Below are 27829 nucleotides of genomic sequence, written 5' to 3' on the forward strand. Positions count from 1 at the left end.
CTTTGGGACTGTGTTCTTCCACTGTACAAGACTGCTGCTCAGCCTGTTTCCTCTTCCGTACTGTGTCAGGAACCAGATGGTCTAGGCCGGGCGTGGTGGCTCACATCTGTAATCCCAGCACTTTGGGAGGCCGAGGCAGGTGGATTACCTGAGGTCAGGAGTTCAAGACCAGCCTGGCCAACATGGTGAAACCGTGTTGTTTCAGTATTCTACTAAAAATACAAAATACAAAAATTAGCCAGGTGTGGTGGTGCACGTGTTATCCCAGCTACTTGGAAGGCTGAGGCAGGAGAATTGCTTGAGCCTGGGAGGTGGAGGTTGCAGTGAGCAGAGATTGTGCCATTGCACTCCAGCCTGGCTGACAGAGACTCTGTCCCAAAAAAAACAAAAACAAAAAAAGCAAAACACCAGATGGTCTAGATCAGTGGAGCCCCACAGACTCGGGAGGTGGGAGCAGGGTGAGGAACTGATGGCGGAGTGAGGGCAGAACCCTGTCTCTGACCTGACTATGGAAGGCCTCATCTGAAGGAAGGTTGTCCTACTGAAAGTTTGAAAAACTGCTGGGTAGATCAGTATTTTTCAAATGGCATTACTCTAGGCCCACTGAACTAGAATCTCAAGGAGTGACCTTGAGATTCTTTTTTTTTTTTGAGATGGAGTTTTGCTCTTGTTGTCCAGGCTGGAGTGCAATGGCGGGATCTCAGCTCACCGAAACCTCTGCCTCCTGGGTTCAAGTGATTCTCCTGCCTCAGCCTCTCGAGTAGCTGGGATCACAGGCATGTACCACCACGCCCAGCTAATTTTGTAGTTTTAGTAGAGATGGGGTTTCTCCATGTTGGTCAGGCTGGTCTTGAACTCTTGACCTTGGGTGATCCGCCCGCTTCAGCCTCCCAAAGTGCTGGGATTACAGGTGTGAGCCACAGCGTCCGGCCAAATCTCTGCTTTCAAAGTGCCCTGGGTGGCTGTTACTAGAAAAGTTCGGGAATAACAAGACTACCGATTTATTTATTTATTTATTTATTTTGAGGCGGAGTCCTGCTCTGTTGCCCGGACTGGAGTGCAGTGGCCGGATCTCAGCTCACTGCAAGCTCCGCCTCCCGGGTTTAAGCCCTTCTCCTGCCTCAGCCTCCCGAGGAGCTGGGACTACAGGCGCCCGCCACCTCGCCCGGCTAGTTTTTGTACTTTTTTTAGTAGAGACGGGGTTTCACCGTTAGCCAGGATGGTCTCGATCTCCTGACCTCGTGATCCGCCCGTCTCGGCCTCCCAAAGTGCTGGGATTACAGGCTTGAGCCACCGCGCCCAGCCTAGACTACCGATTTCTAAGCGCCACACCAGTCTAGTCTGTTTCTTTCAAAATCAAAGACCAAAAACCATGGGGATGATACTGAATTCACCATACTACAAATGGACTTTTAGAGTTTATTAAGCAGGGGAGTGGAGGGGAGATGTGGCACAAATAGAAGTATGTAACATTCAAACAACAGAATCTAGGATTTTTGAAAAAACTTTCAGTTACGGTTACACAAAGGGTCACTTCCTCCCCCAATGACACATGGGCCTCTCAAAGGAGAGGAGGGAGTAAGTCCCATGGTATGGCCAGTGGTTGCTCCTGGGTTTTGGAATCATTTCTGTGGAGCTTTCAAGGCCAGACCTTGGGCTCAGGGTCGAGACTTCATAGCGGTTACAGCTAGACCCAGCAAGAGGGCTGTGACCGTGAAACCCTGGGCGGCGATCCGGGTGCGCATCATGAGCTGAGAGCGCTGGCTGTCGCCCCGGTAGAAGGAGTAGAGGCCGTAGGTGAGGGCTGCCACCGTGGCCAGGCAACCTGAGGAGGGGACAAAGCAACGGGGAAACAGCAGGTCGGGCCCCGCAGGTCATTCTCCGCTTTAGGTCTAGCTTCCCCCAAGCCAAGATCTCTGGATCACAGCGGAGGTAGGGCGGAAAGGGTAGGTCGAGGTGAGGTCCTCCTAGTTACAGAGTCTTCCCAATGCTAGGCCCCACATCCCGCCCCCTAAGCCCGCTGCTCCCGCTCCAATCAGTTTCGCCCTTCACCGCCCCGCCGCCTCGTTACGTCTCTGGTCCGCTCTCATTCGGCTCCCCGCTAGTGCTCTGGTCCTCCTCTACGTCCTTCCCTCCGACATCACTCTCCTCTCCTTGTGCAGTTCCTACAGCACCCACTTACCTATGGGTACCACCGGGTTCTCGCGGGTCTTGCGAAGGAACTTTTCCTTGAAACTCTCTGGATTACTGTAAACAGTGGGGCTAAGCCCCTCAATGACTGGAGGCTTCGATGGTTCAAAGGGAACCTCCGGAATCACAGGGCCAGGAGTCGCCATGTCCGGGCCACAGCAGCACGAGAAAATAGGGACTCCGAGCTCTGCCTCCTGGTAAAGGTCATGAAAGGGGCGGGGAAACGACTAGATTGAGCGTTGTACGCAGGCGCAGGTGCTCGTTGCATCCTGGGAGTCGTATGCTCAGAACGGTAGCGCTACGAAAGGACTACCTTTCCCCAAATGCCCGCAAAGCCTTGTGCACGCCTTCCGGAAGGAGTTTGTTACACGAGGTCTGAGAGTGAGAGGCACTTTGAGCTGCTGGTGCCTTGGTCAGCGCAATGCCCAAGGCCAAGGGCAAAACCCGGAGGCAGAAGTTTGGTTACAATGTCAACCGAAAGCGTCTGAACCGGAATGCTCGACGGAAGGCAGCGCCGCGGATCGAATGGTGAGGGGGCTGGGGTTCCGGGTGGCGGTGGGCCTCGGCCGGGAAGGTCCGCGAGATGACGGATCCGCGATGTCTCTCTTTGCCCGTAGCTCCCACATCCGACATGCCTGGGACCACGCTAAATCGGTGCGGCAGAATCTGGCCGAGATGGGGTTGGCTGTGGACCCCAACAGGGCGGTGCCCCTCCGTAAGAGAAAGGTACTGACATGGCAGGGTCTCGGTCCTTGACTTCTTTACTCTTCCCCCGCCATACTGACCTAGGTTTCAGAACTTGCTTGGTACTGCCCATACCTTCCCTCAGACCCTTCCCGAGTTTTCGACCTCCCCACAGTTGGAACGCTCAACTGACGGTGATCACGGGTCTCTTGACGACCTTCGTCACACTCCCTCCCCTGCACACATTCCCCACACCCTCTCTACTCAGTCTTTCTTCTCTGAAATTAACCCATTGGCATCTCAACGGTATTTTCCTTAATGTATCTTTTTCCACCCTTAACTTCGCTAATTAGTACTGCGTAAGAGTTGGAGATCTTTACACCTTTTCTTTGTTGTTCTATCATTCTTGGTCTGAGGCTTCCCTAGACTTCCCTGACTGCAATCTCCTCCCCGGGTTCAAGCGATCTCCCACCTCAGCATCCCAAGTAGCTGGGGTTACAAGCGTGTGCCACCACACCCGGCTAATTTTTGTCTTTTTAGTAGAGACAGGGTTTCGCCATGTTGGCCAGGCTGGGCCTCAAGTGATCCACCTGGCCCCCTGGAGGCTTCAACTATTAAAAGAATCTAGATTCCCAAAAGAAAAGCAAGCAATTAATCTTTCTCTGCCTATCTATAAAATGGGTATAACACTCCTTGCCTTAGGGATTATCTAACCCGAGTGGCTGTAGCCTCACATTTATTCAAGAAATGGCAGTGCCATTTTCCTCTGGCATGAAAGAATAAAAAGAAACTTGCCTAAGGCAATGGGACAAATGCATTCAGCAAGCCCATTCATTAGGTTAACTAATTATTGAGAACATGTCACATCCTAAGCACCCTGGGGATTTAGTAGAGAACAAAACACAAAGTTCTTTTCACCAAGGTTATGTTGGGGGTAAAAGGCACAGACGGATTACTTGAGGCCAGGAGTTTGAGACTGGCCTGGCCAACATGGCAAAAACCCATCTGTACTAAAAACACGAAATTTAGCTGGGCATGGTGGTGCACGATTGTAATCCCAGCTACTTGGGAGGCTGAGGCAGGAGATCACTTGAACCCCAGGGGAGGTTGCAGTCGGTAACCAAGATTGCGCCACTGCATTGGAACCTGGGCAACAGAATGAGACTCTGTCTCAAAAAGAGAGAGAAAAAAAGCCTCCAGGGCATTAGTTCTCATTGTTACCTACTTCTACCTAACCTTGGGCAGGGATTCTTATGGGTTAGTAGTTGTGTTGGGATAAGCAGGAGTCTATAACTTTCCCTCATCCTTCTATAACTTTCCCTCATCCTTCTGGTCTCAAGGACTGTGGTCTCAAGGACTCTGTTCTCTGCAGGTGAAGGCCATGGAGGTGGACATAGAGGAGAGGCCTAAGGAGCTTGTGCGGAAGCCCTATGTGCTGAATGGTGGGTTTGGTCCATATATTCCTTTAGATCACTGTCCTGCACTGTGGGAAACTGGGAAGGGCCCTAAGATGTTCTCATTTTGCAGATGGAGAAACCAAGTTTCAGAGGGAAGAAGTGAGCTGGTTCAAAGTTCACAGAGTTAGGACTGTGTCCTGGCTGGGTCATTTTTCATTGTACTGACTAAACCCTGACCTTACTGTGTGAACTAAGGTCAAAGATGTTCAGGGAGGATGTACCTAGGTGCCTGGGAGAATAGAAGAGAAACTAGTAAATCTCAGGCATGTGTATGGCTTATCATGAATTTAAGGATGAACTGATTTTTAGGGATTCCACCATCTCAATAAATGTTTCCAATGACAAAATCGATTTTACATATATTAAGGCTATAGAGAGTGAATGCTAAAACAGAGGAGAGTAAACCCTACAGGAAAGTGGGAATACTCTAGAATTCTTCCTTCATCCTTCCCCTTACCTGTCAGGGAGTTTAAGGAGCTCCCCCTAAGATAAAGGATTTGAATGGCCAGACATTTGATACAGAATTCCTTGAGTTCCTGTCTTTATCTCAGTGGTTCTCATGAGAATTACTGCACAGGATTGTATAAACAAAGCCATGTGTACTTACTGTAGTCAAAGATAGATATTTTTAAAAATTTTAAATTGTGGTTAAGAAATACATGAAAGTCACGATCCTAACCATTTTTGAGTGTACTGTTCAGTCAAATATACTCACTTTGTTGTGCAACAGGTCCCTATAACCTTTCATTTTGCAAAACGCAAACTATACCCATTAAACAACTCCCCGTCTTCCCCTACCTCCAACCCCTGGCAACCATGTCAAAGATAATTTTATATACAATAGGACCTAACCCCTGGATATTATTTGCCTACTTCCTTTCTCTGAAGTAGCTCTTTCTCTCCCTTCCTAGATGAGAAATGGAGTAGGATTTGCCTGCCTATTTTTAAAATGAAGCCATTAGTTGGCTCCACATCCTGGCTTTTTCTCTCCCATGGAGCACTATTAAGGTGCCAGGGCCCAGCTTCAGGCCCCAGACCCAGAAGCTCTAGATCTCACATATTTAGACCATCCGATTTCATGTGTTGCAATAATACATCAAGAGCTTCTTTGAGCGGCTTATAGCTGGAAGGGAGCCCTGTCCTGTGGGCAGGTATGTGCCTTCATCTCTGTCCTGAGATCTGCCACTAAGTAGAGGTTATTAGTTTGTTACCTTTGTAAATCCACCTGAGGCCTGGAGAGAAGTGACTTCCCTTTCAAAAAGTTGCCATACTGGTAGATGATTGGGTCGTAGGAGACAGAGTCTGGGATCCAAGGGGCCGAAGAAGGTTCCAGCAATGAATTGGGGAATGGGGAGGCAAAGACCCCCAGGTGGTTGGTGTGGTGGGTCTTGTGGCTTGGGAGTGGGTGAAGGGGTGATTGGACAGCTCAAAGAGCACAGAAAGCAAAGCCTTATTGCCTGTTTCCCCGCTTCTGTCATCATTCCAGACCTGGAGGCAGAAGCCAGCCTTCCAGAAAAGAAAGGAAATACTCTGTCTCGGGACCTCATTGACTACGTACGCTACATGGTGGAGAACCATGGGGAGGACTATAAGGTGAGACGGCTGAGGCCACGTGGGCTGGCTGGGAAGGTGCCCTGGACCATTCGCGGCTTGATCTGCTTGGGCAGCACCTGTTTTCTGAAACGGTGCAAAGAAAGGGAGGAAAAAGACTCTAGGAAATGGATCCTACTGACAGAGACCTAACTCGAACGAATGCTTATGGCAAGCATAGACTGAGTGGCCTTGGTTCCTGTCTCACTCACAGATAAATGTTTTGCTTGCATACGGTGTTTTTGGTGTGTTTTTGTTTTTGAGACAGAATCTCTGTCACCCAGGCTAGAAGTCTATTTTTGGCTTCCTTAACAGTGGAAAGATCTGGCTACAAACAGTGGACCCTTGGACCCAGGTGGGATTAGTTGGCTATGATGCGTCACGAGCTCCTCAGCTGGCCCCAGCTTCTCCCTGGCCCACTGGACTCTCAGGCCTTCCTGGTCTTTTTTTGAGACAGAGTCTCACTCTGTCACCCAGGGTGGAGTGCAGTGGTGTGATCATGGCTCACTACAGCCTCAACCTCCCAGGCTGAAACAGTCCTCCTGCCTCAGCCTCCCAAGTAGCTGGGACCACAGGATGGTTAATTTATTGTTTTTGGAGAGACAGGGTCTCACTGTGTTGCCCAGGGTGGCCTGGAACTCCTGGGCTCAAGAGATCCTCCCACCTCGGTCTCCCAGAGTGTTGGGAGTACAGGCGTGAGCCACTGTGCCTGGTGCACCACAGCCTTTGAAGTTAGGATTCTGGACCTCAGGGGTAGATAGCAAGTGGCTTGCCTAATTCAGGATGAGCTAAGATTTCAGCCTTTGCCTGTCTAGCCCTCTCTTAAAGTAGCTCTTCTCCTTTCTTAGGCCATGGCCCGTGATGAGAAGAATTACTATCAAGATACTCCAAAACAGATTCGGAATAAGATCAATGTCTATAAACGCTTTTACCCAGCAGAGTGGCAAGACTTCCTTGATTCTTTGCAGAAGAATAAGATGGAGGTTGAGTGACTGGTTTACATCACAGCTGCCCCAGGCCGAGGCCTGCCCCGGACCAGTGAAGCTGGAGTCAGGGTGTAAGGCAGGGAGGGCTGTGTGGCTCCAGAGGCGCTGGCCAGGTCCATGGAATCAGAAGGTTACGCACGCACACACACACGCACACTCCCTGCTCTGGGGAAGGAACTGTTCTCAGAGGCTCCAATTTATATTCGTCTGGGGGTTCATGGAAAAGCCAGATCCTGCTGTTTTCAGGGTAGGTGGTTTTTATATATAGTGTGTACATAATAAAACAAAGGTATTTTACTTCTCTGGTGATTTTGTATTTTCTGCTCTCAGCCAAGCCCTGGGGCTGCCCCAGCGAAAAGCACCTCTACCGGAGCTGAGAGGCCATCCTGCCTTCAGCAAGTGCTACACTCACATGCTCTTCTAGGCATGGCCCCAGCCTCTTCTTGATTGCTGTCTGCCCATTTCCCACACAGCAGTTCCTCTCACCTCTACAGAAGCTCGCCAGGAACCCTGGGCTGCTTGGAAGGGGCCTGCCTTGGCCACGCTAGTCCCACCCCTAGGCTGGGGGCTGGTGGGGCCCTCGCTTGAGGCCAGCTGTGGCTTTACTGGCGGAGGGTAAGGAGCTCGGAGGGTAAGGAGCTCGGAGGGTAAGGAGCTCGGAGGGTAAGGAGCTCCGCTGGACTCTGAGCTGCCCTCTGAGTGACCTGCCTCCTCTGATTTTCTTTGGATTGCTTATATTGGCCTTGGTCCGAAGTGAATCCGAGGCCCCCAACCTGCCTTCTGGGACTGGTGGACTGGTGAATCCTACTCTGTTGTATGCCAAGCACTGGGCTACACATGGCATGGCCATCCTTTAGGGCCAGGCTTGCCTGATTCGGTGGCATGAGGTGATGTCCACAATGTAGCAGGATCACGAGCAGGGTATGGAGTGGACACTGGGCATTTTCTTAAGTCCTGATACTTGATCCCCAATTATTAGTCATACAAAAACCTCATTCCCAGGGTTTCTCAGAGTCACCTGTCAGCTGTCTCTTGTCACTCATTGTTCTCAAAAAGGAGGGCTTTTTTTCCATAGATCATTTCATGTGAAATCTTGTATGATACATGGTTTTATCCTCATCTTACAGGTAAGGAAACAGGCTACAGGGAGTCGAGGTGGGATTTGAAGTCTGTCCAACAACTAAGCCTAGGCTTTCTGCTTGCTGTCTTCCCCTTTAAGGACCCCTGAAGGCTGCCCATCAGTCCCACACCGTCAAGTCAGGCTGGGAGAGCCCCAGAGGCCCCCTTACTGGAGTCAGCTGTAGACTCCAGCAATGACTGGCCCTCGGAAGCATGAAGCAGTGTTTAGTCTGCAGCGGAGCTCCTGAGGGCCTATTTGGCCCCATCTTACGTCCTCCACAGGATTCCAAATTCAGGCCTTTGGCTGGGGTGGCCCCTTAACGTGTATCTTTACACAGTTGAGGAAAGAACTTTAGGAAGCCTTCCCTACCACTATCCCGCACCCCCAGGCCATGTGAGTGTCTTGTAGGTTTTTTGAGACAAGATCTTGATCTTGTATCCCAGGCTGGAGTGCCATGGCATGACCATGGCCCACTGCAGAAGCAGCCTCAACCTCCCAGGCCCAAGTGGTCCTCCCTCCTCAGCCCATCCCAGGAAGCCATCTCTGGTGGCCTCGCTCTCTTCAGAGGGATGGTAATAGGTCAGAGAATGGAAAATCAGAAGCCACCGCTTCATCTGAGTTACTTAAGAACAAAAGGCCCCAGTGCCAGGTGAGTGACCAGACACAGGTTCAACAGGTGAGTGTAGTGAAGACTTCCCTTCTATGTGAGGAGTGGACGCTCTGCATGGTTGGCACCACCCACTCCCTCAAGTCCACAGCCTTCCCTCCAGCCATCTCTGTTGGAACATGAGAGCTGCCCAAACATTTAACTCTGTTCCCAAGCTCAGCTAGGTTGGCAGCTGTTGGGTTTAGGCAGTGGGGGGAACACAGTATCACCCAGGCTAGATCATTCTGAGATGAGCAGCTCAGGGTAACTGGACTGGTTCCCAAGAGCAGGTGATCGTGGTTCCTGAATCACAGAGTCATATTCAGGAGCAGCTGGGTAAGGGCACCACACAGCCAGTTAGGTGAGGTTCTTAAGGCCTGTTCACCCACTTTGCCCAGTCTACGTGTGGTGGAAACCAAAGCAGGCGAGCACTGTGCCTGGGGAAGAGGCCAGCAGCCCCACCAGAGGAGCGCAGCCACTGGCCACCCAGCCACAGGCTCCAGGACACTTACATTCTGTACCAGTATCACAGAGCGGTGACACTCTGGACCTTCCGTGCCCTCAGTGTGCTGCTAGGACCTGACATTCTGAGAGCGGTCTTGATAAAAGTAGCTCAAATAGACATAAAGAAACTATTCTTCAAGGTCACCTCCCACAACTGGGGACTTTAAAAATTGTACTATATAAAGATACTCATTAGACATACACAAATCTTAATAAGGTAAAATGGGACCCCCTCAACCATTAAACTGGTTCCAAAGGTGACCTCTGTTAAACTGCATTAAGTTTGGCCCAAAGCTGCCTCTGTACATAGTGAATTATAACCTAACTTAATGTGTAAACACCCTGCAACCTAAGAGTCTACGCTTGTAACAAGTAGCCAAATCTCAGCCAACCATAGGCTGAAGGCTGCCAAAACATGTCCAAAGAAGGGAAACGCCAGACTGCAGCCAATCAGGCTAGCACACATTCTGAACCATCGCTTTTGGTCCTGAGTGCTACCTGGTTCGTGAACCCTTTTCTGCTCAATTAAGCTGTTGATTTGTCTATAAAATTTTTCTTTTAAAAAATTGGTGTCAGAAGTAGGATCCGAAGTAGAACTTCAGTGACCTCCAGGAGCACTGAGTGACCACACAAAATGGTATCTGCCAGGGCCCATCGTGCCCACTGATCTCTCACAGCAACTAGAGGCCATAGTGAGTTCTGGGATTCTGAGCTCCATAAATTTGTGTTTTGAGCTCTCCAAGTTTATCTGAGCAATTTTTACTGGACTGCATCCTGGATTAGACTCAATCCCATAATAAACTGGATGGATCCAGTTAGAGGCATTGGGTAGGTCATCCTTTTGATAATGGTCTTGTTTCAATCCAAGGAGTCTGGGACTCCATCTAATTTTATATATAAGATTTATGAGGCTGGGTGTGGTGGCTGACGCCTGTAATCCCAGCACTTTGGGAGGTCAAGGCAGGAAGATCTCTTGAGCTCACAAGTTTGAGACCAGCCTGGGCAACATGGCAAAACCCCATCTCTACAAAAAATACAGAAGTTAGTTGGGCGTGGTGGTGTATGCCTGTAGCCCCAGCTACTGGGGACGCTGAGGTGGCAAGATCTCTTGTGCCCGGGAGGCAGAGGTTGCAGTAAGCCAAGATCACGCCACTGCATTCCAGCCTGGGCGACAAAAGCAACACTCTATCTCAAAAGACAAAACAAGTCCGGGCGTGGTGGCTCACACCTGTAATCCCAACACTTTGGGAGGCCGAGGTGGGAGATCACCTCACCTGCCTGGCCAATGTGGCGAAACCCCTCCCCACTAAAAATACAAAAATTAGCTCGGCATGGTGGTGCACATCCGTGAGCGCAGCTACTCAGGAGGCTGAGGCAGGAGAATTGCTTGAACCTGGGAGGCGGAGGGTGCAGTGAGCTGAGATCGCACCACAGCACTCCAGCCTGGGTAGTGACAGAGTAAGGCTCTGTCTCAAAAAAAAAAAAAAAAAAAAAAACCCAAGATTATGGACCCAGAACTTGTTTTTAGAAAAACAGGCTAACCTTACTAGAAACAACTTAGAATTAAAATGGCCACAACGAGGAAACTTTAAATAAAACTGTTTATTTGTGGGACACATTAGAAAAGAAAGGATCAAAAACTCCACAAAAACAATGGGATGCATTTTAAATTGGTCTCTGCAGAGGCACCCAAAAGACTATACAAATCTAAAATTGCCTAAAAGATTCTTTACAAAATGCAAATGAAAGGCTCATGCAGCACACTAACCCCGACTGCTCCTTCTCTTTCTCTTCTTTACCTCGATGCTCTGAGTACAGTAACCCTTTTGCGCAGTCACCTTTTCTCCTTGAGATTAATGAAAGAGGGGAAGTTGGATAAATGCCTTGCCAAGTGAGACTCTAGTCAACCAGCCCTGCCTGCTGTAACCACTTTTACTCCATTGTCTTAAGCTGAGTTTAGAGCCATCATAAAGACTTAACTAATCCAAGAGAAAATACTCAAAAATGTACTGGGAAATTGAGAATCCTCATAGGAGCTTATGATCCAGGCCTCTAATCTTTACCAGTTTATTCACATGATACTGGGACCTGGTGAAGCTCGAAAATTGATGGCAGGAGTAGAAATGGAAACAGCCTGAGGATGTTAAAGACCACTCCAAAACCCCGAGAGGGGGGCCAAAAGGAACTAGAAGAATTGCCGAAAATCTTTTAAATTCAATCCCTAAGACTTTTCCACAAAAAAATTGGTCAATCACATAATCTTGTGGGCAAAAGATGAACCAGTTTCAGATTATAGAGCTCATTTAGAAACACTACTTGTGAAACCTGCAGAGACAGAAATGACATTAACTGCTCTATTTAAAAAGGACTTCATTCAGAACTTCGCAGTCTAATTAAGAAATATAAACCAGGATGGAAAGGAACAGATACGGTTGCTCTAGGATTTCCAAATTACACTGAACCCTTCACCTTGTTTGTTCATAAACACAACAATCAGGCATTAGGAGTTCTTTCTCAAGAACATAGTTGGCCCAGCACTTTGGGAGGCCGAGGCAGGCGATCACCTGAGGTCAGGAGTTCGAGACCAGCCTAACCAACATGGTGAAACCCCGTCGCTACTAAATACCAAAAATTAGCCAGGTGTGGAGGCACATGCCTGTAATCCTAGCTACTTGGGAGGCTTATGCAGGAGAATCACTTGAACCTGGGAAGCGGAGATTGCAGCTAGCCGAGATTGCACCATTGCACTCCAGCCTGGGCAAGAAGAGCAAAACTCCATCTCAAATAATAAATAAATACATGAAAAAGAACATAGTTGGGAGAGCATAGGCCCATCACATATTATGGCCTGCAATTAGACCCCATAGCTAAGGCATATCCTAATTGCTTAAAGGCAGTGGCAGCAACCACCAGATTGGTAAAGGGTTCATCTGACCTGGTTTTAGGGAATAGATTTTTTTTTTTTTGCAAGTTCCACATGCTGTGGAAAGTCTATTAAATTCCAGTCAAACCCAGCATTTTTCAGCAAGTAGACTAACATCATTTGAAATTATTCTTTGGCAAGATATGTCATCACAACCCAAAATGAGTTAATAAAAAGCAGACTCTTCCCAGTTGTTCAGCCAGCTCAAAGTGCAGAGCTTTTGCTCTCACTTGAGCTTGTCATATAGTTAAAGGGAAACCAGTAAATGCTTACATACAGAGCAGACATGCCTTTGGAGTAGTCCACAATTTTGGCATGTTATGGCAACAAAGAGGGGTTCTCACTTCTAGTGGAGCCCCCATTAAAAACAGACTCAGGTGGATGAACTTGCTACTATACTGTTGCCATCACAAATTGCTATAAGGTCCAAGCTATCTTGAGTAAAGGAGAAAAATAAATAACAAATTCTTGCAAGATTGAAGCCCCTACATGGAAAGCTGAACCTGAATATCAAGGGACTGCCCTGACAGATTTTCATGCTAAATCAGATAGTGCTGAAACAGTTAGGATGTGTAATTGGAATGAACGCCACTAGATTGATGACCTTTTTGATGACCCATCTAACAGTGCCATGCACCTGACTTGGAAAGCCAAAATTGTCTGACACACGTAAACATAATGTTAAGTGTAAACTCATGGAGAGCCTAGATGGCCCCCTGGTCCTTCCTGAGCCCTTGAAACTTTCATTGTTAAAACCTTTGCACTCGGCCAGGCATGGTGGCTCATCCCTATGATCCCAGCACTTTGGGAAGCTGAGCTGGACAGACAGCTTCAGCCCAGGAGTTTAAGACCAGCCTGGGCAAGAGAGTAAAACCCTCTCTGCAAAAATTACAAAAATTAGCTGGGGATGGTTGCGCACACCGGTAGTCCCAGCTACTCAGGAGACTGAGGTGGGAGGACTGCTTGATCCCTGGAGGTGGAGGTTGTAGTGAGCCACGATTGCACCACTGCATTCCGGCCTAGGTGACAGAGTGAGATCCTGTCTCAAAACAAAAACACCCTCTGCACCTCACAATTCCTCATGAAATGCACAAAGTGATCCAAATTATAAAAACCATTGATAGTGTGACTCCTCTAAAATGCTAAAATGGGTTATAACCAATATTTGGTTTGTCAAACCCATAATCCTGGGAAGATAATAAAAACTCCCAAGTGTGTATTTCCACCACCACTTGCTGGACCCCTGGAACGTTTACAGATGGCCCTCATTCAACTGCCACCCTCGATTAAGTATCGGTATGTTCTTGTAATAGCTGGCATGTTTCCTGGTTGGACAGAAGCCTGCCTGTGTAGGAGAGCTGGTGCTGTGACAGCAGCTAAGGAGTTATAAGAAAATGTGTTTCCTTTATGGGGCATCTCTGGAAAAATCTCCAGTGACAGAGGAACTCACTTTATTGGACAAACCATGAAGCAGCTAAATAAAGTGTTAGAAACACAGTGGCACTACCATCATCCCTTTCACCCTCAGTCTTCTGGAAAGGCCAAAAGGACACATAATATTTTAAAACTAAAACTGGCAAAATTAACTGAATTGATTGGATTATCTTGGCCAAAGGTACTACCATTGGCTTTGAGTTCTTTTTTTTTTTTTTTTTTGAGACAGTCTCGCTCTGTCGCCTGGGCTGGAGTGCAGTGGCTGGATCTCAGCTCACTGCAAGCTCCGCCTCCCGGGTTTCCGCCATTCTCCTGCCTCAGCCTCCCGAGTAGCTGGGACCCGCCACCTCGCCCGGCTAGCTTTTTGTATTTTTTTAGTAGAGACGGGGTTTCACCGTGTTCGCCAGGATGATCTGGATCTCCTGACCTCCTGATCCGCCTGTCTTGGCCTCCCAAAGTGCTGGGATTACAGGCTTGAGCCACCACGCCCGGCCGTTGAATTTCATTTTTATTTCTCTGATCTCTGAAGGAGAAAGTCAACCACTGCCTTTGGTCCGCGGATCAGATCCACGACAGACACAGATTGACCCCCATGAAATAGTTACTAGAAAGCCTGTGCTCCTAACAGAACTTCACGTAGTTCCTACTCTCCTAAATGCTCATATGACTAAATACTACAAAGCTATAACGCATTATGTCACACTGTATTTTGACAAAATAAACTTCCTGTGACCCACAGAGGACCATCAAACCCTTCACAATCTGTAACCTGAGACTGGGTCTTCTAGAGATGATATCAGGGAAAAAGTGCCCTTAAACCTCATAGAAAGAGACGATACCAAGTTCTTCTATTACCCACACTGTGGCAAAACTTCAGGGCTTCGAACCGTGGGTCCACATCTCACAGCTCAAAAGGACCTCTCCAGACTCCTGGAACTATGCACCTGTTGGAGACTTTAAGGTAAAGCTAACCAGGGAAGTTTTTCCCCAGAAGCAGATGGTATCCTAGACATGAACAGCTTTCCCTAGATTGTGGATGAAGACTTCACTGCAATCACAAAAATCTTATCTTTTCCCCTCTATTTCCTATTTTCTGCCCCCAAATCCTTTCCCTTTCTTTATGGGAAAATCCATGGGACCATAATCTGGGGCTGGCTTTAGCAAAAGCTAATGCTCTAGCAAGTAACTGGAGTAACTGTTGGGTCTGAGTTAATGCCAAAATCAGGAAACGATTCCATTAATGCCAGTATCTCTCCATGTTCCCAATGAGTCACCCCAAAACCCCAAACCCCAAACCCCAAAGGAAGAGTGGAATGCTAACCCTTTTTTTTTTTTTTTTTTTTTTTTGAGACAGAGTAGTCTCACTCTGTCTCCCAGGCTGGAGTACAGTGTGCGATCTTGGCTCACTGCAACCTCCGCCGCCCGGGTTTAAGCAATTCTCCTGCCTCAGCCTCCCAAGTAGCTGGGATTACAGGCGTGTGCCGCCACCCCCGGCTAATTTTTTGTATTTCTTAGTAGAGAAGGGGTTTCACCATGTTAATCAGGATGGTCTCGATCTCCTGACCTCGTGATCCGCCTGCCTCAGCCTCCCAAAGTGCTGGGATTACAGGTGTGAGCTACCGCGCCCAGCAGCTAACCTTGATATTCTAAACACCACTACTTGCTTCCCTACGCTCACTGGAAGTGGTGGTACTCTGACCTTTTCAATTAATAAGTGCCAATATGGAAAACCTGTCCAGGTAATGCCTATGCAAGGAATACTGCCTACACCTATGCTTTCAGGCGTCACATGTTCAGGACCTGGGAACTATCTATGTGGCTCCAAGCGATTGCTTATATAATGTCACTGGGTTAAATCCAGTAGGGTCCCTTCTCACTGGCTGTTGTTATGCACCCTTACAGCATGCTATAAAGGGACCACAAAAAAACAAGTTCCCCACTGGATCTTGTTTTGGAGCTGTGCAGACTTATGGTGGAATGTAAGTGACCCCTGCTCAAATGCTACCAGGTGGCCCCCACTTTCCAGCTTCAGAGGGTACATATGAGGTCTGTGGATAATTTGCTTACTCTGTCCTGACTTCAGATCTTGCTGTTTCGCCTGATTCACACTCGCCTTGCAAACAGCTTTCCCTGAAAGTCCCCATAATCAGAGGTCCAAGACTAAAATGAATACCGGCCTTGAGACAGATGATGAGTAAGTTTCCACCGAGCAGATGTTCCAGTGGGGTTCCTGGGACTCACCTGCCGTGGCAGTGGGGTGCCAACTGTATGGAAATTAAAGTAAATGCTAAATTGAAAAAATTTTGTAGCATGGAGATTCACACTGGTAGAAGCCACAGATGGATGGATGAGGCCATCGGTGTTCAACAAAAACACTTAATGGAACTTCATGCAGCTTTAGATTTCCTTTGCCCAGCTGGGAGCTTGTGTGTGGTGCTGAACAAAACCGAACGCTGTGCTTATCTTTCCCGATTCTACTACTATGGAAAGCTTAAAAAGGCGGTGGTGGCTGCCGCTTCTGTAGATACTGCCACCAAACACATCAAGGACATTTCTCAGGGAAAAGGAACATGTAATGTGTTTGCAGAACAGCTAGTGGTCGGTTTGCAGGCATCCTGAATAGTAGATAGCAAGCTGAGCCGTTCAAGGTTTTCTAATCTTGATCTTTCCTTTAGTGGGTATCCCAATCACTATGACTTTTGTTATGAAGCTAACTAAAAAATCAAAAACCTTAAAATTCAGTTACTCCATAGTGAACTATGTCCTTAATTGCCGTTATACCCCGAACAGGCTATGAGCCACAGAGCTTGAATGCTGTTGAACTATTTTTTATCATTGTGACTGTGACCTTGAGTTGTCTGATTCCGATCAGTTTGGTTTGTGGAGACTCATCTTTAGGAATGCCTTCCAGTTTCTTGGTATTATGCCCTGATGGCCATCCTAAGGTCCTCACTGATGTGCTGTAGTCGTAAGTCCACTAGTGCCGTCATCCTTTGTACCTCAAGTGGTCTCATTATGGTTAGAGGAACGAAAACATGAAGACATAAAGAATCCTCTAACTGATTTAACATTGTAAACTGTGAGTTCCATAATGAGGTCAAATAGTGACAAGGTGGTGTCAGTGCCTGGGATTTTGGTCAATCTCTCAAAATTAAGGGACTGAGCAAAATGGTGGATACTGTGAAGCTGAATTAAGTCTGGCCTAAAGCTGCCTCTGTACACAGTGAATTGTAACTTAAAGTGTAAACAACTCATAACCTAACCTAAAAGTATGTTCTTCTAACATGTAGCCGAATTTTAGCCAATCACAGCAGCCAAACCTTCAGTCAATCATCAGCTGAAGGCTGCTAAAACATGTTCAAATAAGACAAATGCCAGACTGCAGCCAATCAGGCAATCTGAGTTATTTTCGTTTCTCTGGCTATAAATGTAGCCTGCACACGCTGTGGGGCTGAGCATTCTGAATTGCTTTTGGCGCTAAGTACTACCCAGTTCATGCATCTTTTTTCTGCTCAAAACCAGAATATAGTTTTTAAACTATGTTGAAGTTGTCTAAGGTTTTTTTTGTTAACACCTTCAAGCGCTGAAGAACAAGTTCATAGAACAAAGGAGAAAAGTCTCTTACCCTTCCAATGACAAAATGAAAAGCTGCCAGCAAAGTTTCAAAGGCTACTCTAAAACCCAAGTCCTTCCTTAAAATTTTACATAGGAGCACATAAACCACTTCTTACTGCAGAAAGTGAACCAGCACTCTAAAGAACAGTGATTCTTTACATGGCGCTCAAGGGCACAGCAGCCTCTATTCCAAAGATCGCACTCGCTTCTGGACTTCAGAAGTTCCCACCCTCCTTGCGGCCTGTTGAACTGCTTTTATCACAGTTCTTCTTCTTGCACTGGTCACAGTGTGGAACTGAGGCATGCTGGGTAAATGTCAAATGAAATGAAGGCACACAATCTCTATTCTCAACTAGACAGCAAACTGAGGTGCACAGCTCCTCTTAAAAAAAAAAAAATCCCTTTGTGGTTGTTGATTTAGTGGTCCCTAACAGACAATAGGCTCCTCTTTGCCTGTACTAACAATACATGTCAGTACAGAGCCAGTCCTTACACTGGGCTGATGGCCAAGCACTGGAGAACCATGGAGTGTGCACTGATGAGAACTCCAGAAACTCAGTCCAACTCGCCTTTCGCTGGGGAAAAACTGGGCCCGGAAAGGCTGAGTGAGGTACCCAAGGCCACCCCGTTGGCTGGTCTGCTATTCCTGTCATTAGGATCACATAATACAATTTTTTTTCCATCTTTTTACCTAGATTCACATAAGGGAAATCCTCTCCCAGAGCCATTTCTTACCTACCCAGAAGGAATTTGCACCCTTTCAACATCCTAGGCCAAGTGGTGGAGTTTTAGTTCATGTGAATCCATGTAAAGTACTATGACATCGAAGACAGCCTCAAAGCCTGGTGGGAGGAGGAACTACAACGTTGTCTCCATTGACATCTGTATGTTATCTCATTGTCATTCATGATTCCAGCTATTTTCCTAAGTTCCAAATTTTCTATCACTATCATCTGGGGTTTTGATAACAGCACCTAGAAACAGAGCCTAGAACTCTGGCCTGTTCCTCTTATAAATAAATAAAATGCAGTTCTGAGGTCAACACCTAGCTCCAGTTGACTGTCGTCCCAGGGACACAGGCTCCTTCATTCCCCTGACTTATGTAAACATGGGCATTGGCACAGTTAGTACAAGAGCAGCAGCTTGTCTCCAGATTAGAAGGGAAAAAAACCCAGCCTTCACTTTTTCTGTTTGGTGGGTGAATATGTTATTCTGTAGTCAAGAGGCTGGCAGGCCAGGCCTGGGCTCAGGGAAAAGCAGGGAGGTCTTCAGAAAGCTCCTTGCTAGGATTGCCAGGTTCATCCTAGCACTTCATACTCCCATGGCTGGGAAAGGCATCTCCGAATTGGGAAATCACCTCCCTTTAAAAATAATGGCCCTGGGGCCAGAGAGGCAGAGATTGCACAAGGCCACAAGTCATTTAGGTGGAGCTGGGGCTGTACAATGCAGGACTGGGAACAAAGGCTGGCTGTGTTACCACTCAGAAGCTGCCCACGTGAGAAAGGCATGACGTCACCAGGAGGGAACAGTCTAGACTGGGAGAGACCTTGAGGCTCTAGGAACATTTCTGACACCTACACTGGTTCCTCAGCTACCGGGACCCGCAGCGGAGGACTGAGCCCACTGAGCATCTCACTGTACAGGTAAGACAAGGGAAAGCTGGATCCACATTCCAGCCTGGAATGAGCTAGACACTATCCTCCCCACCCTCTGTCTCACCCACCTCCCAGCTTCGGCTTCACGGCCACCTCACCAGGAAAGCTTCTGCATGGTTCTTGGCCTTGCCCACGCCCTGCTCTTGAGAGGGAAAGGAGGGCAGAAGAGAAATGCTGTCATGTGTCTCTTGCCCCAGGCCCAGTCTGGCAATGAAACAGCAGCAGTACAACTGTGGTCTTGACAGGCAGGTGGCGAGCAGGAGAGCTCCAGCCTAGGAGAGAAGCTCCAAGAGCAGTTTCCAGATGTGAACAGTGCCAGGCTCTTCGAAGCTGGGTCCTGCAGGGGCAATGCTGGCTGCCAAGAGGAAAACCTCCCGCTGGTTATCGATAGCCTGTAGGCCCAGCTCCCGCTGCAGCTCCACCATACTCATGGCCTCGCTCAGGTCCTGGGTGAGACAGAGAAGTCAGAACACAGCTGGCAGCATTTCGTAACACACTCACACCCTTGTCATTCATGAAATACACTGTTCTTAGGCTATCCCTGGGAATATCAGGCCCCAAGTTCCAAGAAGTAGCCTCTGGACCCCTTGATCTAAACTCAGTACTCTCTCCCTCACCCTGGGTTCACCTTTGTACCAACCTCTTTTCATTGCATCATCACTGTGGTAATTTCATTGCATTACCACAGTCACTGTGGTAAGAAACAGAGCACTTTCTTTTTTTGTTTTGAGACGGAGTTTTGCTCTGTCACCCAGGCTGGACTGCAGTGGCACGATCTTGGCTCACTGCAACCTCTACCTCCTGTGGTGGAATCCTGAAGCGATTCTCCTGCTTCAGCCTCCCTAGTAGCTGGGACTACAGGCGTGAGCCACCATGCCTGGCTAATTTTTGTATTTTTAGTAGAGACAGGGTTTCGCCTTGTTAGCCAGGCTGGTCTCGAACTCCTGACCTTAGGTGATCCACCCGCCTCAGCCTCCCAAAGTGCTGGGATTACAGGCATGAGCCACCACGCCCAGCCAGAAACAGAGCACTTTCTATGTGTCAAGCGTTGTAGATAGGCCCTTATATACTTAGCTTAATTTTCACAGTCCACACTTAATTGATGAGAAAATTAGCTCAGGGAGCTGAAATCATTGAGCTAAGGTAACAGTGATAAGTGGCAGAGCCAGGTTCCAACTCAGGTTGGTTTGATAACCAAGTTTCCTAAACTCAGTCATGGAGAGATGATACAGTAGGGTCACTTCCAGACAAGACCTCTAGAAACTAGCTGGAGGAAAACAAGAGACCACTACACGGCATGGCTGGTGATGGTACATTGTAATTTCAACCCTGGCCCAAGATTGAAATGATTCTTCCTGGAGCAATTGAGAGACTGCTGGGACCTTAGATGTTGTCTCCTACAGGTTCAAAACTGCTATAAATTAGTTTATAAATAGAATATGATGTGATTCCTGGTCCAAACTGGGGTAGTGTGAGGCTCAGAGCAGGCACTATTAATAGTCATATATGGGGATTGTCTTGGACAGAAAAGGACATACAGTCACCCTATTTAGAAATAATTGTCAAATGTTTCCTAATAGGTTGGGGAATCTGAGGTCAAAGACATACAGCCTCTCTCCACATCAAGTTGGAAATGGGTCCCACAGCTCTCAGAGGCACCTGAGTTCAGGCCACAGGAAATAGGATCAGACTCTGTACTCTGGCAGTTTCACCTGATATTGAGAATGGGACCCAAGGTCTGTGACATTGAGGGTTCCTGGGCCCAAGGCGACTCTCTGGCACCCACGAGAGGTGCAGCATACTGGTTTAGAGGAAGAACTTTGAAGAATATCTGACTTCAGGTTGGCTTTGCCACATACCAGCTGCAGCTCCAGGTATTTAGTGCTAACAGCAGGGCCCATCACGGGGTTTTTGGAGGGCTGAAGTGAGGTCATGATTGTCAGGTGCTTACCACATGTATGGCACACTGTAAGCACACAATAAGTGTTAGCTGTAATTATTTACTTCTTCTACCTCTCATCAGTTACCAGCTTCAGCTCTCTGATCTAGAGCCAGAATTTGCAAGGGAATAGCAGAGTGGAAAAGGTACAGCTTTAGAATTAGACATTCTCAATTCTACTATTTTTTTTTTTTTTTTTTGAGATAGGGTCTCGCTGTGTCACCCAGGCTAGAGTGTGATCACAGCTCACTGCAGCCTCGACCTCCCGGGTTCAAGTGATCTTTCTACCTCAGCCTCCAAAGTAGCTGGGACTATAGGCAGGCACCACCATACCCAGTTAATTTTTTGCATTTTCTTGTAGAGACAGAGTTTCGCCATGTTGCCCAGGCTGGTCTCGAACTCCTGGAAACAAACGATCCACCTTCCTTGGCCTCAAAGTGTTGGGGGTAGAGGTTTCAGCCACCACGCCTGGACCAATTCTATTACTCTCAAGATGTACAACCTTGGAAAGATTACAAAACTTCTCTCATCTATAAAATGGAATAACATCCCATACTTTATAGGCTGAACAGAAGCATAAGAAGAAATGTTATTCAAAACCGTACCTGGGGGCCAGACACAGTGGCTAATGCCTATAATTCCAGCACTTTGGGAAGCTGAGGTGGGCAGATCACTTGAGGTCAGGAGTTCAAGACCAGCCTGGCCAACATGGCAAAACTCCGCCTCTACTAAAAATAGAAAAATTGGCTGGGTGTGGTGGCACATGTCTGTAATCCCAGCTACTCGGAAGGCTGAGGCACAAGAATTGCTTGAACCTGGGAGGTGGAGGTTGCAGTGAGCTGAGATCATACCACTGCATTCCAGCCTGGGCAACAGAGTAAGACACTGCCTCAAAGAAAACAAACAAACAAACAAAAAACACCATGCCTGGCATGTAGGAGGCACTTAATAATTATTTTTCTCATCTCTCCAGGGTGCGAGATGATAGGGAGGCTAAGAGGAAGGAAGACAGAGGCAGGGATCAGGACAAGGCATAGGTAGAAGAGGTAGGGGCAGCATCTCAGCCAACCTCTCTAGGCCATGGGCCCAGGCAGCGCTCCTTGCCCCTGCCCAAGCATCTCTAAGTGGATATCCCCTGGACTGAGCTGCCCTCCCACAGCCCTCACCTGCTTGTTGGCCACCACCACGACAGGCAGGTCAGGGTCCTTGTCCAGCAGCTTGTGCAGCTCCTGTCGGGCCCAGGGCAGTCGCAGTCGGTCCGCTGAGTCCACCACAAACACCAGCACATCCACCTCGTTCACAAACTCCTTCCAGTAGAAGCGCAGGTTCTGGCTGCCACCAACTGAGGAGAGGCCAGGGGCCAGCTCAGAGCGTCCAGGGCTCTGGCTCACTGCCCACAGCCCCCACCCCACCCTGCTCCTAGCTTGGTGAGCTTCCACCGGCCAGGGGCAAGGGAAAGTGTCCGCGGCTACTCAGACGAGATGCAGCTCCAGCTCTGACAGGTGGGTCTCCTGGGGCAAGTCCCTAGCTTTAAACACCAGTCTCCTCCCTGAACTGTCCTAACAGGTTGCAGTAAAACCCACAGGTACCATGTGCAATGTACCTTTCACAGGACTGACACATAGGTGCTCAATAAATGGGACTCTTCAGTTCTTTCCCCTGGGCTGTCTTGCTTTGCCTCTTGCTAATTCTTAGCTTTCTCTCACAGGTTCGAAACTGTGAGTGATGGCTGTGATAGGAGCCAAGAGTCCTATTGTCTAGAAAACTCAGGACCCCCTGCCCTGCCTATATACAACCATTCTCCATTCAGTTTCCCCATCCCTTTCTTTTCCCTTGGAAATGTCATACTCCATCCTACGAACACATGGTTGCCAACACAGTCCCCCAGCCTGGGTCACCTTTCTGTTCCTCTGTGCTCCTCTGCACTAGTCCCATTGGTCACCCCGCACCCTAGTGTTTCTGGCTATGCTTCTGACACTTGTGGATTCTAAGCTGTGAGAGTCAGAGACACATACCTCTGGATCCCCACAAAGCCCTCAGCACAATGCCTGGCACATAGCAGGCACTCAACAAGTATTTACTGAGTGCTTGCTAGGTGCCAAGCACTGATCTGGGTGCTGGGGATACAGAGGTGAGCAAGGCAGGCAGGGGCCCTGCACCAAGGAGTTCCCTCCCTAACTGGGAAGGACATGGCAATGACATCAACACATTTCAGAAAGGAAGGAAATAAAACAGAAAAAAGGGAAAGTGGCTGAGGTGGAACAGGGGTTGGCCCTGGATTGGGTGGTCTGGGTAGGTCTCATCAAGCAAGTGGCATGTGAGCTGAGTATGGGATGATGAGAAGGAGCCAGCCATGGGAAGAGGCAGAGGAAAGCATTCCAGACAGAGGGGAGAGCAAGCTGGAAGTGTCTGCAAAACAGAAAGAAGGCTGGGGTGCTGAGGCACTGCAAGAAGGAGAAAGATATGGCTGTGAGGCTAGCTGGGACGGGCCACATAGGGCCAAAGACCACAGTGAGGGGGTGGGGAGACCACTAAGGGCTTTAAGCAAGAGTGACATGACCTGACATGGGCTTTCTCCAGCTGACACTAGGGACAGAAGGGGAAGCAGGAAGACCAAAGAGGAGACTGTGGTGCTTAGAGGAAAGATGACACTAGATTGGGCCAGACATGGTGCGGGAGGGTGTGCCACTGCTCACTGCACTCCAGCCTGGGCAAGAGAGACCCTGTCTGAAAAAAAAAAAAAAAAAGACTAGAAAGGTCGGGCGCGGTGGCTTACGCCTGCAGTCCCAGCACTTTGGGAGGTCGAAGGGGGCGGATCACTTAACGTCAGGAGTTCAAGACTAGCCTGACCAACATGGTGAAACCCCATCTCCTCTAAAAGTACAAAAATTAGCTGGGCGTGGTGGCGGGCGCATGCAATCCCAGCTGCTCCGGAGGCTGAGGCTGGAGAATCCCTTGAATCCGGGAGGCGGAAGTTGCAGTGAGCCGAGATTGCACCATTGCCCTCCAGCCTGGGTGTCACAGTGAGACTCCATCTCAAAAAAAAAAAAAAAAGAACACTAGAAAGGTGGGTGACCCTGGATTCATGATACTACTGCTGGAACTCATTTTTCTCTGGAGATAGTGTAGTGACTGATTCTAGTTTTATGTAATTGTTTAGGGGAGTTTTCTTAAGCAATGCCTGTCAAGTGCTTGGCATTATGAACCCTTAGCTGTTAGTATCTCTGTGTTAGGCCTATCGACTTTGGTAGGGGTGATGGAGCAGGCGGTGCAACTGGAGAGGCCCGATCAAGAAGGGCCCTAAATGTCAGAGCACAGAGCGTGGACTGAATCCTGTGCCCCAGAGAGGGGTAGGAAGGATTCGTACACGGGAATGTGCTGCTTAGACATGCATTTTGGAAGCCCCCTTCCCTGCGAGAATCCAGGACAGGTCCAGTAGAGGAGACAGGGAGATGGGGTAGGGTGTCCGCTCACTTTCTAGCAGGTCCACCTCAAAGTCCTTGGTGGGCAGACGCACGGAGTTGAAGCCCCAGGTGGGGATGTGGCCTTCCAGCGGTGGCTTCCCCGACAGCACGCGCAGGAACGTGCTTTTGCCCGCGCCATCCAGCCCCAGCACCAGCACCTCGCGCTGTTCCAGCTCCTCCAGCGCCGGCTCCTCGTCCTCCTCGTCCTCGGGCTGCGGGGAAGCGGAGGTAAGGCTGCGGCTGGAGGCCTCCTGGTGGACCTTTCCCGAGGGAAGACCAAGGCACCAGAGGGCTCAGGCCCGCCTTCCACCCGTCCTGGGACAGGCAGGCATGGTCTGGATGAGTGGGACGAACGCTGCCTTTGGAGTCCTGTGTTCCAAACCCTTGGCGAACTCCTCACGCTCGCGCGCCCTGCTTCCTTCCCCGGACTCGGAGTCCCAGCCGCAGGCGGGAGCGGACGGGGTTTCTCCCGACATCTGCCGGGGCGGGGCGCACTGCGCAGGCGCCGGAGGGGCGCGAGCCTACCCAGCTGGGCCCCAGGATACTCCCGAACCGCGCCCTCCAAACTCCGGCCAACGCTGGAACGCCCGAGCCCCACGGCGTGGAGCGACGGCGCGGCTCCACGGCGCCGTACACACCCAAACACGCCCAACCGTTCCTCGGTTCCCGGGCTCTCACCGGCCACCCGCGCGGGGCCTCTGCGCTGCGGCTGCCAAGCCCTCGACCCCCCGAGCTTCCGGCGCCAGCAGGGCCGCGGTCACACCCCTTGGCCACATGCGCGGAGTCGCAGCCCCAGCTTGCCCGCCCTTTCGCGAACCTAGGCCCGGCACTCACGTCCCACTCGTCCCACTCGGGGAGGCGGGCGGCTTCCGCGCCCCACCAGGCCTCGCCCCGGTCCCAGCGCCGCTCCCGGCCGCGGCCAAAGTAGGTCTTCCAGAGGATGAAGAGCACCGAGCCCAGAACCGCCGCGGCGCCGCCCAGCGCCAGCACCAAGGGGCCCAGCGGCCGCGGCGCCATCGGGCCTGGCGAGGGGCGCAGGTGCGGGCTGCACAGGCCGAGCCCGCTAGCCCGCCGAAGATGGCCCCGCTGCGACTGCCACGGCCGCGCCCACCCACCCAGCCCCAGTCCGGCACTACAAGCCCCACAATGCACCGCCGCTGTCACGGCTGGCTGCCTGGGACCCGGCGGCGCGGGTAGGGGGGCGCTGGTAGGCGCGCAGGGACCTCCGCTCCCCGTGCCAGGTGCGGGGTGTGGGGAGGAGAGGCTGTGCCTGGGGAGGACGGGAGACGGCGGTGCTTGCTGGCAACCACCAGGGGTTAGCTCACGGCTTTTCTCGGTTACCCCGTACAACGGTACCACGCAAAAGGGAAAACCGAGGCCCAAGAGTTAAGTAACCCGCCCAACGCCGCATCGTAGTGCTTCGGTGTAGCCTGCGTTCAAACCCAAGCGATCTGTCTCCTGGTCATCTCTCAAGACCTCGGGGAGGAAATTGAAGCAAGACGCTGGAGATCACACGGCTATGGGGTGGCAGAGGCAGGAATAGAACCCAGGTCCCTGGCTCCCCGCCACCTCTAGCCTTCTTTCGCTGCCTCCTGGACCCAGCTGTCTTGGGGTCCTGGTCAGGCTGAATTAAGCAGTGTCAGAAGTTCAGAATGTTTAGAGCTGACTGCCTTGTTCTAGGTCCCCCCAGTGGCTGCCAAGGCTTCTACGTGTGTAGCACGAGGAGGAAGAAGAGGAGAAACGACCTGAGTACAGCAGTCAGGTTCTTTTGGCTCTCCAAAGGGGTGACACCATGTACAGCCGGCTGTAGGGTACATGGGTCGAGAGACCGCCTGTGGCTCTCAGGGCCCAGCAGGGTTACCTGTTTCCCTTTATGTTGTCTCAACTCTTCACCTCCTTATAGTTCCCGATTCCTGTGTACCTCCGGCTCTGGGTCCCAGCCCCTATTCCTTCTGATGTGACCCCCTTTCCCTTTGGCTACATATGTATGCTCCTCTCCTCCCAGATAGTGATGTTTTAGCTACATCCGTATTTCTGTATTAACACTTTTGGAGGACTATGGATGTAGTTTATTTGGGAAGTGATGTCTGGAGGCAGGAGAAGGACATTAGCAGAGTAGGACAGGGAAGAAGGAAAGGAGGCCAATGACAGGGTGCAGCATCAAGGACTCTGCTGTGGACCTTCTGGGCCGAATCCCATTGGGGCCTCTCAGGGCACTAAGGCCTCTCGAAAGGAAGAGAGGTTGGAGCAATTACTCACTGGCTCCAGTTTCCCAACGGTTAATGGTTGCCCCTGGGGTGCGTGTTGACATTGGTTTCAGAATGTGGTTTTATTGTAAGCCACTCCATGCCATTTTGTAGGACCAGGGAGGACTATCTTAGAAATCAATTTGCCCCCTACCCCTTCTCACTCCTTACCCCCACCCCACCTCCTGGTGTTTTCTAGCAACCCACACACATATACTCAGATTTCTCCCACTTCAGAAAACTGGCTACTCTGGTTATTACCTCTTGTTCTTGTCCATTTCAGCCCCACGCCTGAATAATGTGCACTTCCTATGCCTTGCCCCATGCACCCAGTGAAACTGTTTTCACCTGTGTCTCCAACAAATCCCTTGTTAGAAAATCCATCGGGAACACCTTTAGCCCTTATCTTGCTGGAACTATTTAACATTGCTAAACATTGGAACCTTCCAGAATAATAAATACCGCTTATCTCCAGGGATAGAACCAACTGAGAAGATGCAGGAGGCAGCGAAATGGAGAGAACAACGTCACCTGCTGACCCTACAGAGCCAGGCCCCAGCCCAGGAAGCAGGGAGCATCCTCACCCACTCTCTTTGCAGATGGGCAGGGCTGGGAGGGGAGCTCAGAAGCAGCCTGTTTGAGCATGCCTCCTGCCTTCTAAAATCCCCATCCAAATAAAACAGGCCTCTGGGGGACAGTGAGTGAGGGTTGAGGAGAGAGCCCAAGAGTATGACTCCAGGGCTGGGGTTCAAACTGGTTCAAGACTATTAGTGTGTTATGAAATTAATTTAGGGGTTGCTACTACAACTTTATTTATTTTTATTTTTATTTTTTTTGAGACGGAGTCTCGCTCTGTCACCCAGGCTGGAGTGCAGTGGCTGGATCTCAGCTCACTGCAAGCTCCGCCTCCCGGGTTTACGCCATTCTCCTGCCTCAGCCTCCCGAGTAGGTGGGACTACAGGCGCCAGCCACCTCGCCCGGCTAGCTTTTTGTATTTTTTAGTAGAGACGGGGTTTCACCGTGTTAGCCAGGATGGTCTCGAACTGCTGACCTCGTGATCCGCCCGTCTCGGCCTCCCAAAGTGCTGGGATTACAGGCTTGAGCCACTGCGCCCGGCCAATACAACTTTAAATTAGAAAATGAAATAGACGGCCGGGCATGGTGGCTCACGCCTGTAATCCCAGTACTTTGGGAGTCTGAGCTGGGTGGATTGCTTGAGGCCAGGAGTTTGAAACCAGTCTGGCCAACATGGTGAAACCTCATCTCTACTAAAAATACAAAAATTAGCTGAGCGTGGTGGCACACGCCTGTAATCCCAGCTATTCAGGAGGCTGAGGCACAGTAATCTCTTGAACCTGAGAGGCAGAGGTTGCAGT

At 49.8% G+C, this 27829-nt stretch overlaps 3 protein-coding genes across 3 annotated transcripts; 1 reads left to right on the plus strand and 2 right to left on the minus strand.

Moving 5' to 3' along the window:
- Window positions 1-1405: 1405 nt before the first annotated feature.
- On the minus strand, window positions 1406-2403 carry HIGD2A (HIG1 hypoxia inducible domain family member 2A). The gene is made up of 2 exons (XM_033180106.1): window positions 2183-2403; window positions 1406-1825 (listed from the first exon to the last, which is right to left on the minus strand). Exons 1-2 carry the CDS (start codon window positions 2334-2336, stop codon window positions 1659-1661), a joined length of 321 nt encoding a protein of 106 aa, XP_033035997.1. The 5' UTR covers window positions 2337-2403; the 3' UTR covers window positions 1406-1658.
- A 145-nt stretch (window positions 2404-2548) lies between these two features.
- Window positions 2549-7212, plus strand: NOP16 (NOP16 nucleolar protein). Its single transcript, XM_033180105.1, has 5 exons — window positions 2549-2718; window positions 2808-2916; window positions 4247-4316; window positions 5818-5924; window positions 6770-7212. Exons 1-5 carry the CDS (start codon window positions 2612-2614, stop codon window positions 6911-6913), a joined length of 537 nt encoding a protein of 178 aa, XP_033035996.1. The 5' UTR covers window positions 2549-2611; the 3' UTR covers window positions 6914-7212.
- A 10706-nt stretch (window positions 7213-17918) lies between these two features.
- ARL10 (ADP ribosylation factor like GTPase 10) lies at window positions 17919-25322 on the minus strand. Its single transcript, XM_033180116.1, has 4 exons — window positions 25042-25322; window positions 24218-24419; window positions 21910-22085; window positions 17919-19250 (listed from the first exon to the last, which is right to left on the minus strand). The coding sequence occupies exons 1-4, from the start codon at window positions 25222-25224 to the stop codon at window positions 19077-19079; spliced, it is 735 nt and encodes a 244-aa protein (XP_033036007.1). The 5' UTR covers window positions 25225-25322; the 3' UTR covers window positions 17919-19076.
- Between the last annotated feature and the right edge of the window lie 2507 nt (window positions 25323-27829).

Source organism: Trachypithecus francoisi, unplaced genomic scaffold (assembly GCF_009764315.1).
Source record: "Trachypithecus francoisi isolate TF-2019V2 unplaced genomic scaffold, Tfra_2.0 Lachesis_group2, whole genome shotgun sequence".
Classification (NCBI taxonomy): domain Eukaryota; kingdom Metazoa; phylum Chordata; class Mammalia; order Primates; family Cercopithecidae; genus Trachypithecus; species Trachypithecus francoisi.

Excerpts from the sequence above, each read along its gene's own strand:
- HIGD2A (XM_033180106.1), bottom strand. The coding sequence starts at position 2,336 with ATGGCGACTCCTGGCCCTGTGATTCCGGAGGTTCCCTTTGAACCATCG. Across the intron at positions 1,826-2,182 it reads GAACCCGGTGGTACCCATAG|GTTGCCTGGCCACGGTGGCA; the intron begins GTAAGTGGGTGC and ends TCCCCTCCTCAG.
- NOP16 (XM_033180105.1), top strand. The coding sequence starts at position 2,612 with ATGCCCAAGGCCAAGGGCAAAACCCGGAGGCAGAAGTTTGGTTACAAT. Across the intron at positions 4,317-5,817 it reads GAAGCCCTATGTGCTGAATG|ACCTGGAGGCAGAAGCCAGC; the intron begins GTGGGTTTGGTC and ends TCATCATTCCAG. Across the intron at positions 5,925-6,769 it reads ACCATGGGGAGGACTATAAG|GCCATGGCCCGTGATGAGAA; the intron begins GTGAGACGGCTG and ends CTCCTTTCTTAG.
- ARL10 (XM_033180116.1), bottom strand. The coding sequence starts at position 25,224 with ATGGCGCCGCGGCCGCTGGGCCCCTTGGTGCTGGCGCTGGGCGGCGCC. Across the intron at positions 22,086-24,217 it reads TGAGGTGGACCTGCTAGAAA|TTGGTGGCAGCCAGAACCTG; the intron begins GTGAGCGGACAC and ends GCCTCTCCTCAG. Across the intron at positions 19,251-21,909 it reads TGGTGGTGGCCAACAAGCAG|GACCTGAGCGAGGCCATGAG; the intron begins GTGAGGGCTGTG and ends TGTCTCACCCAG.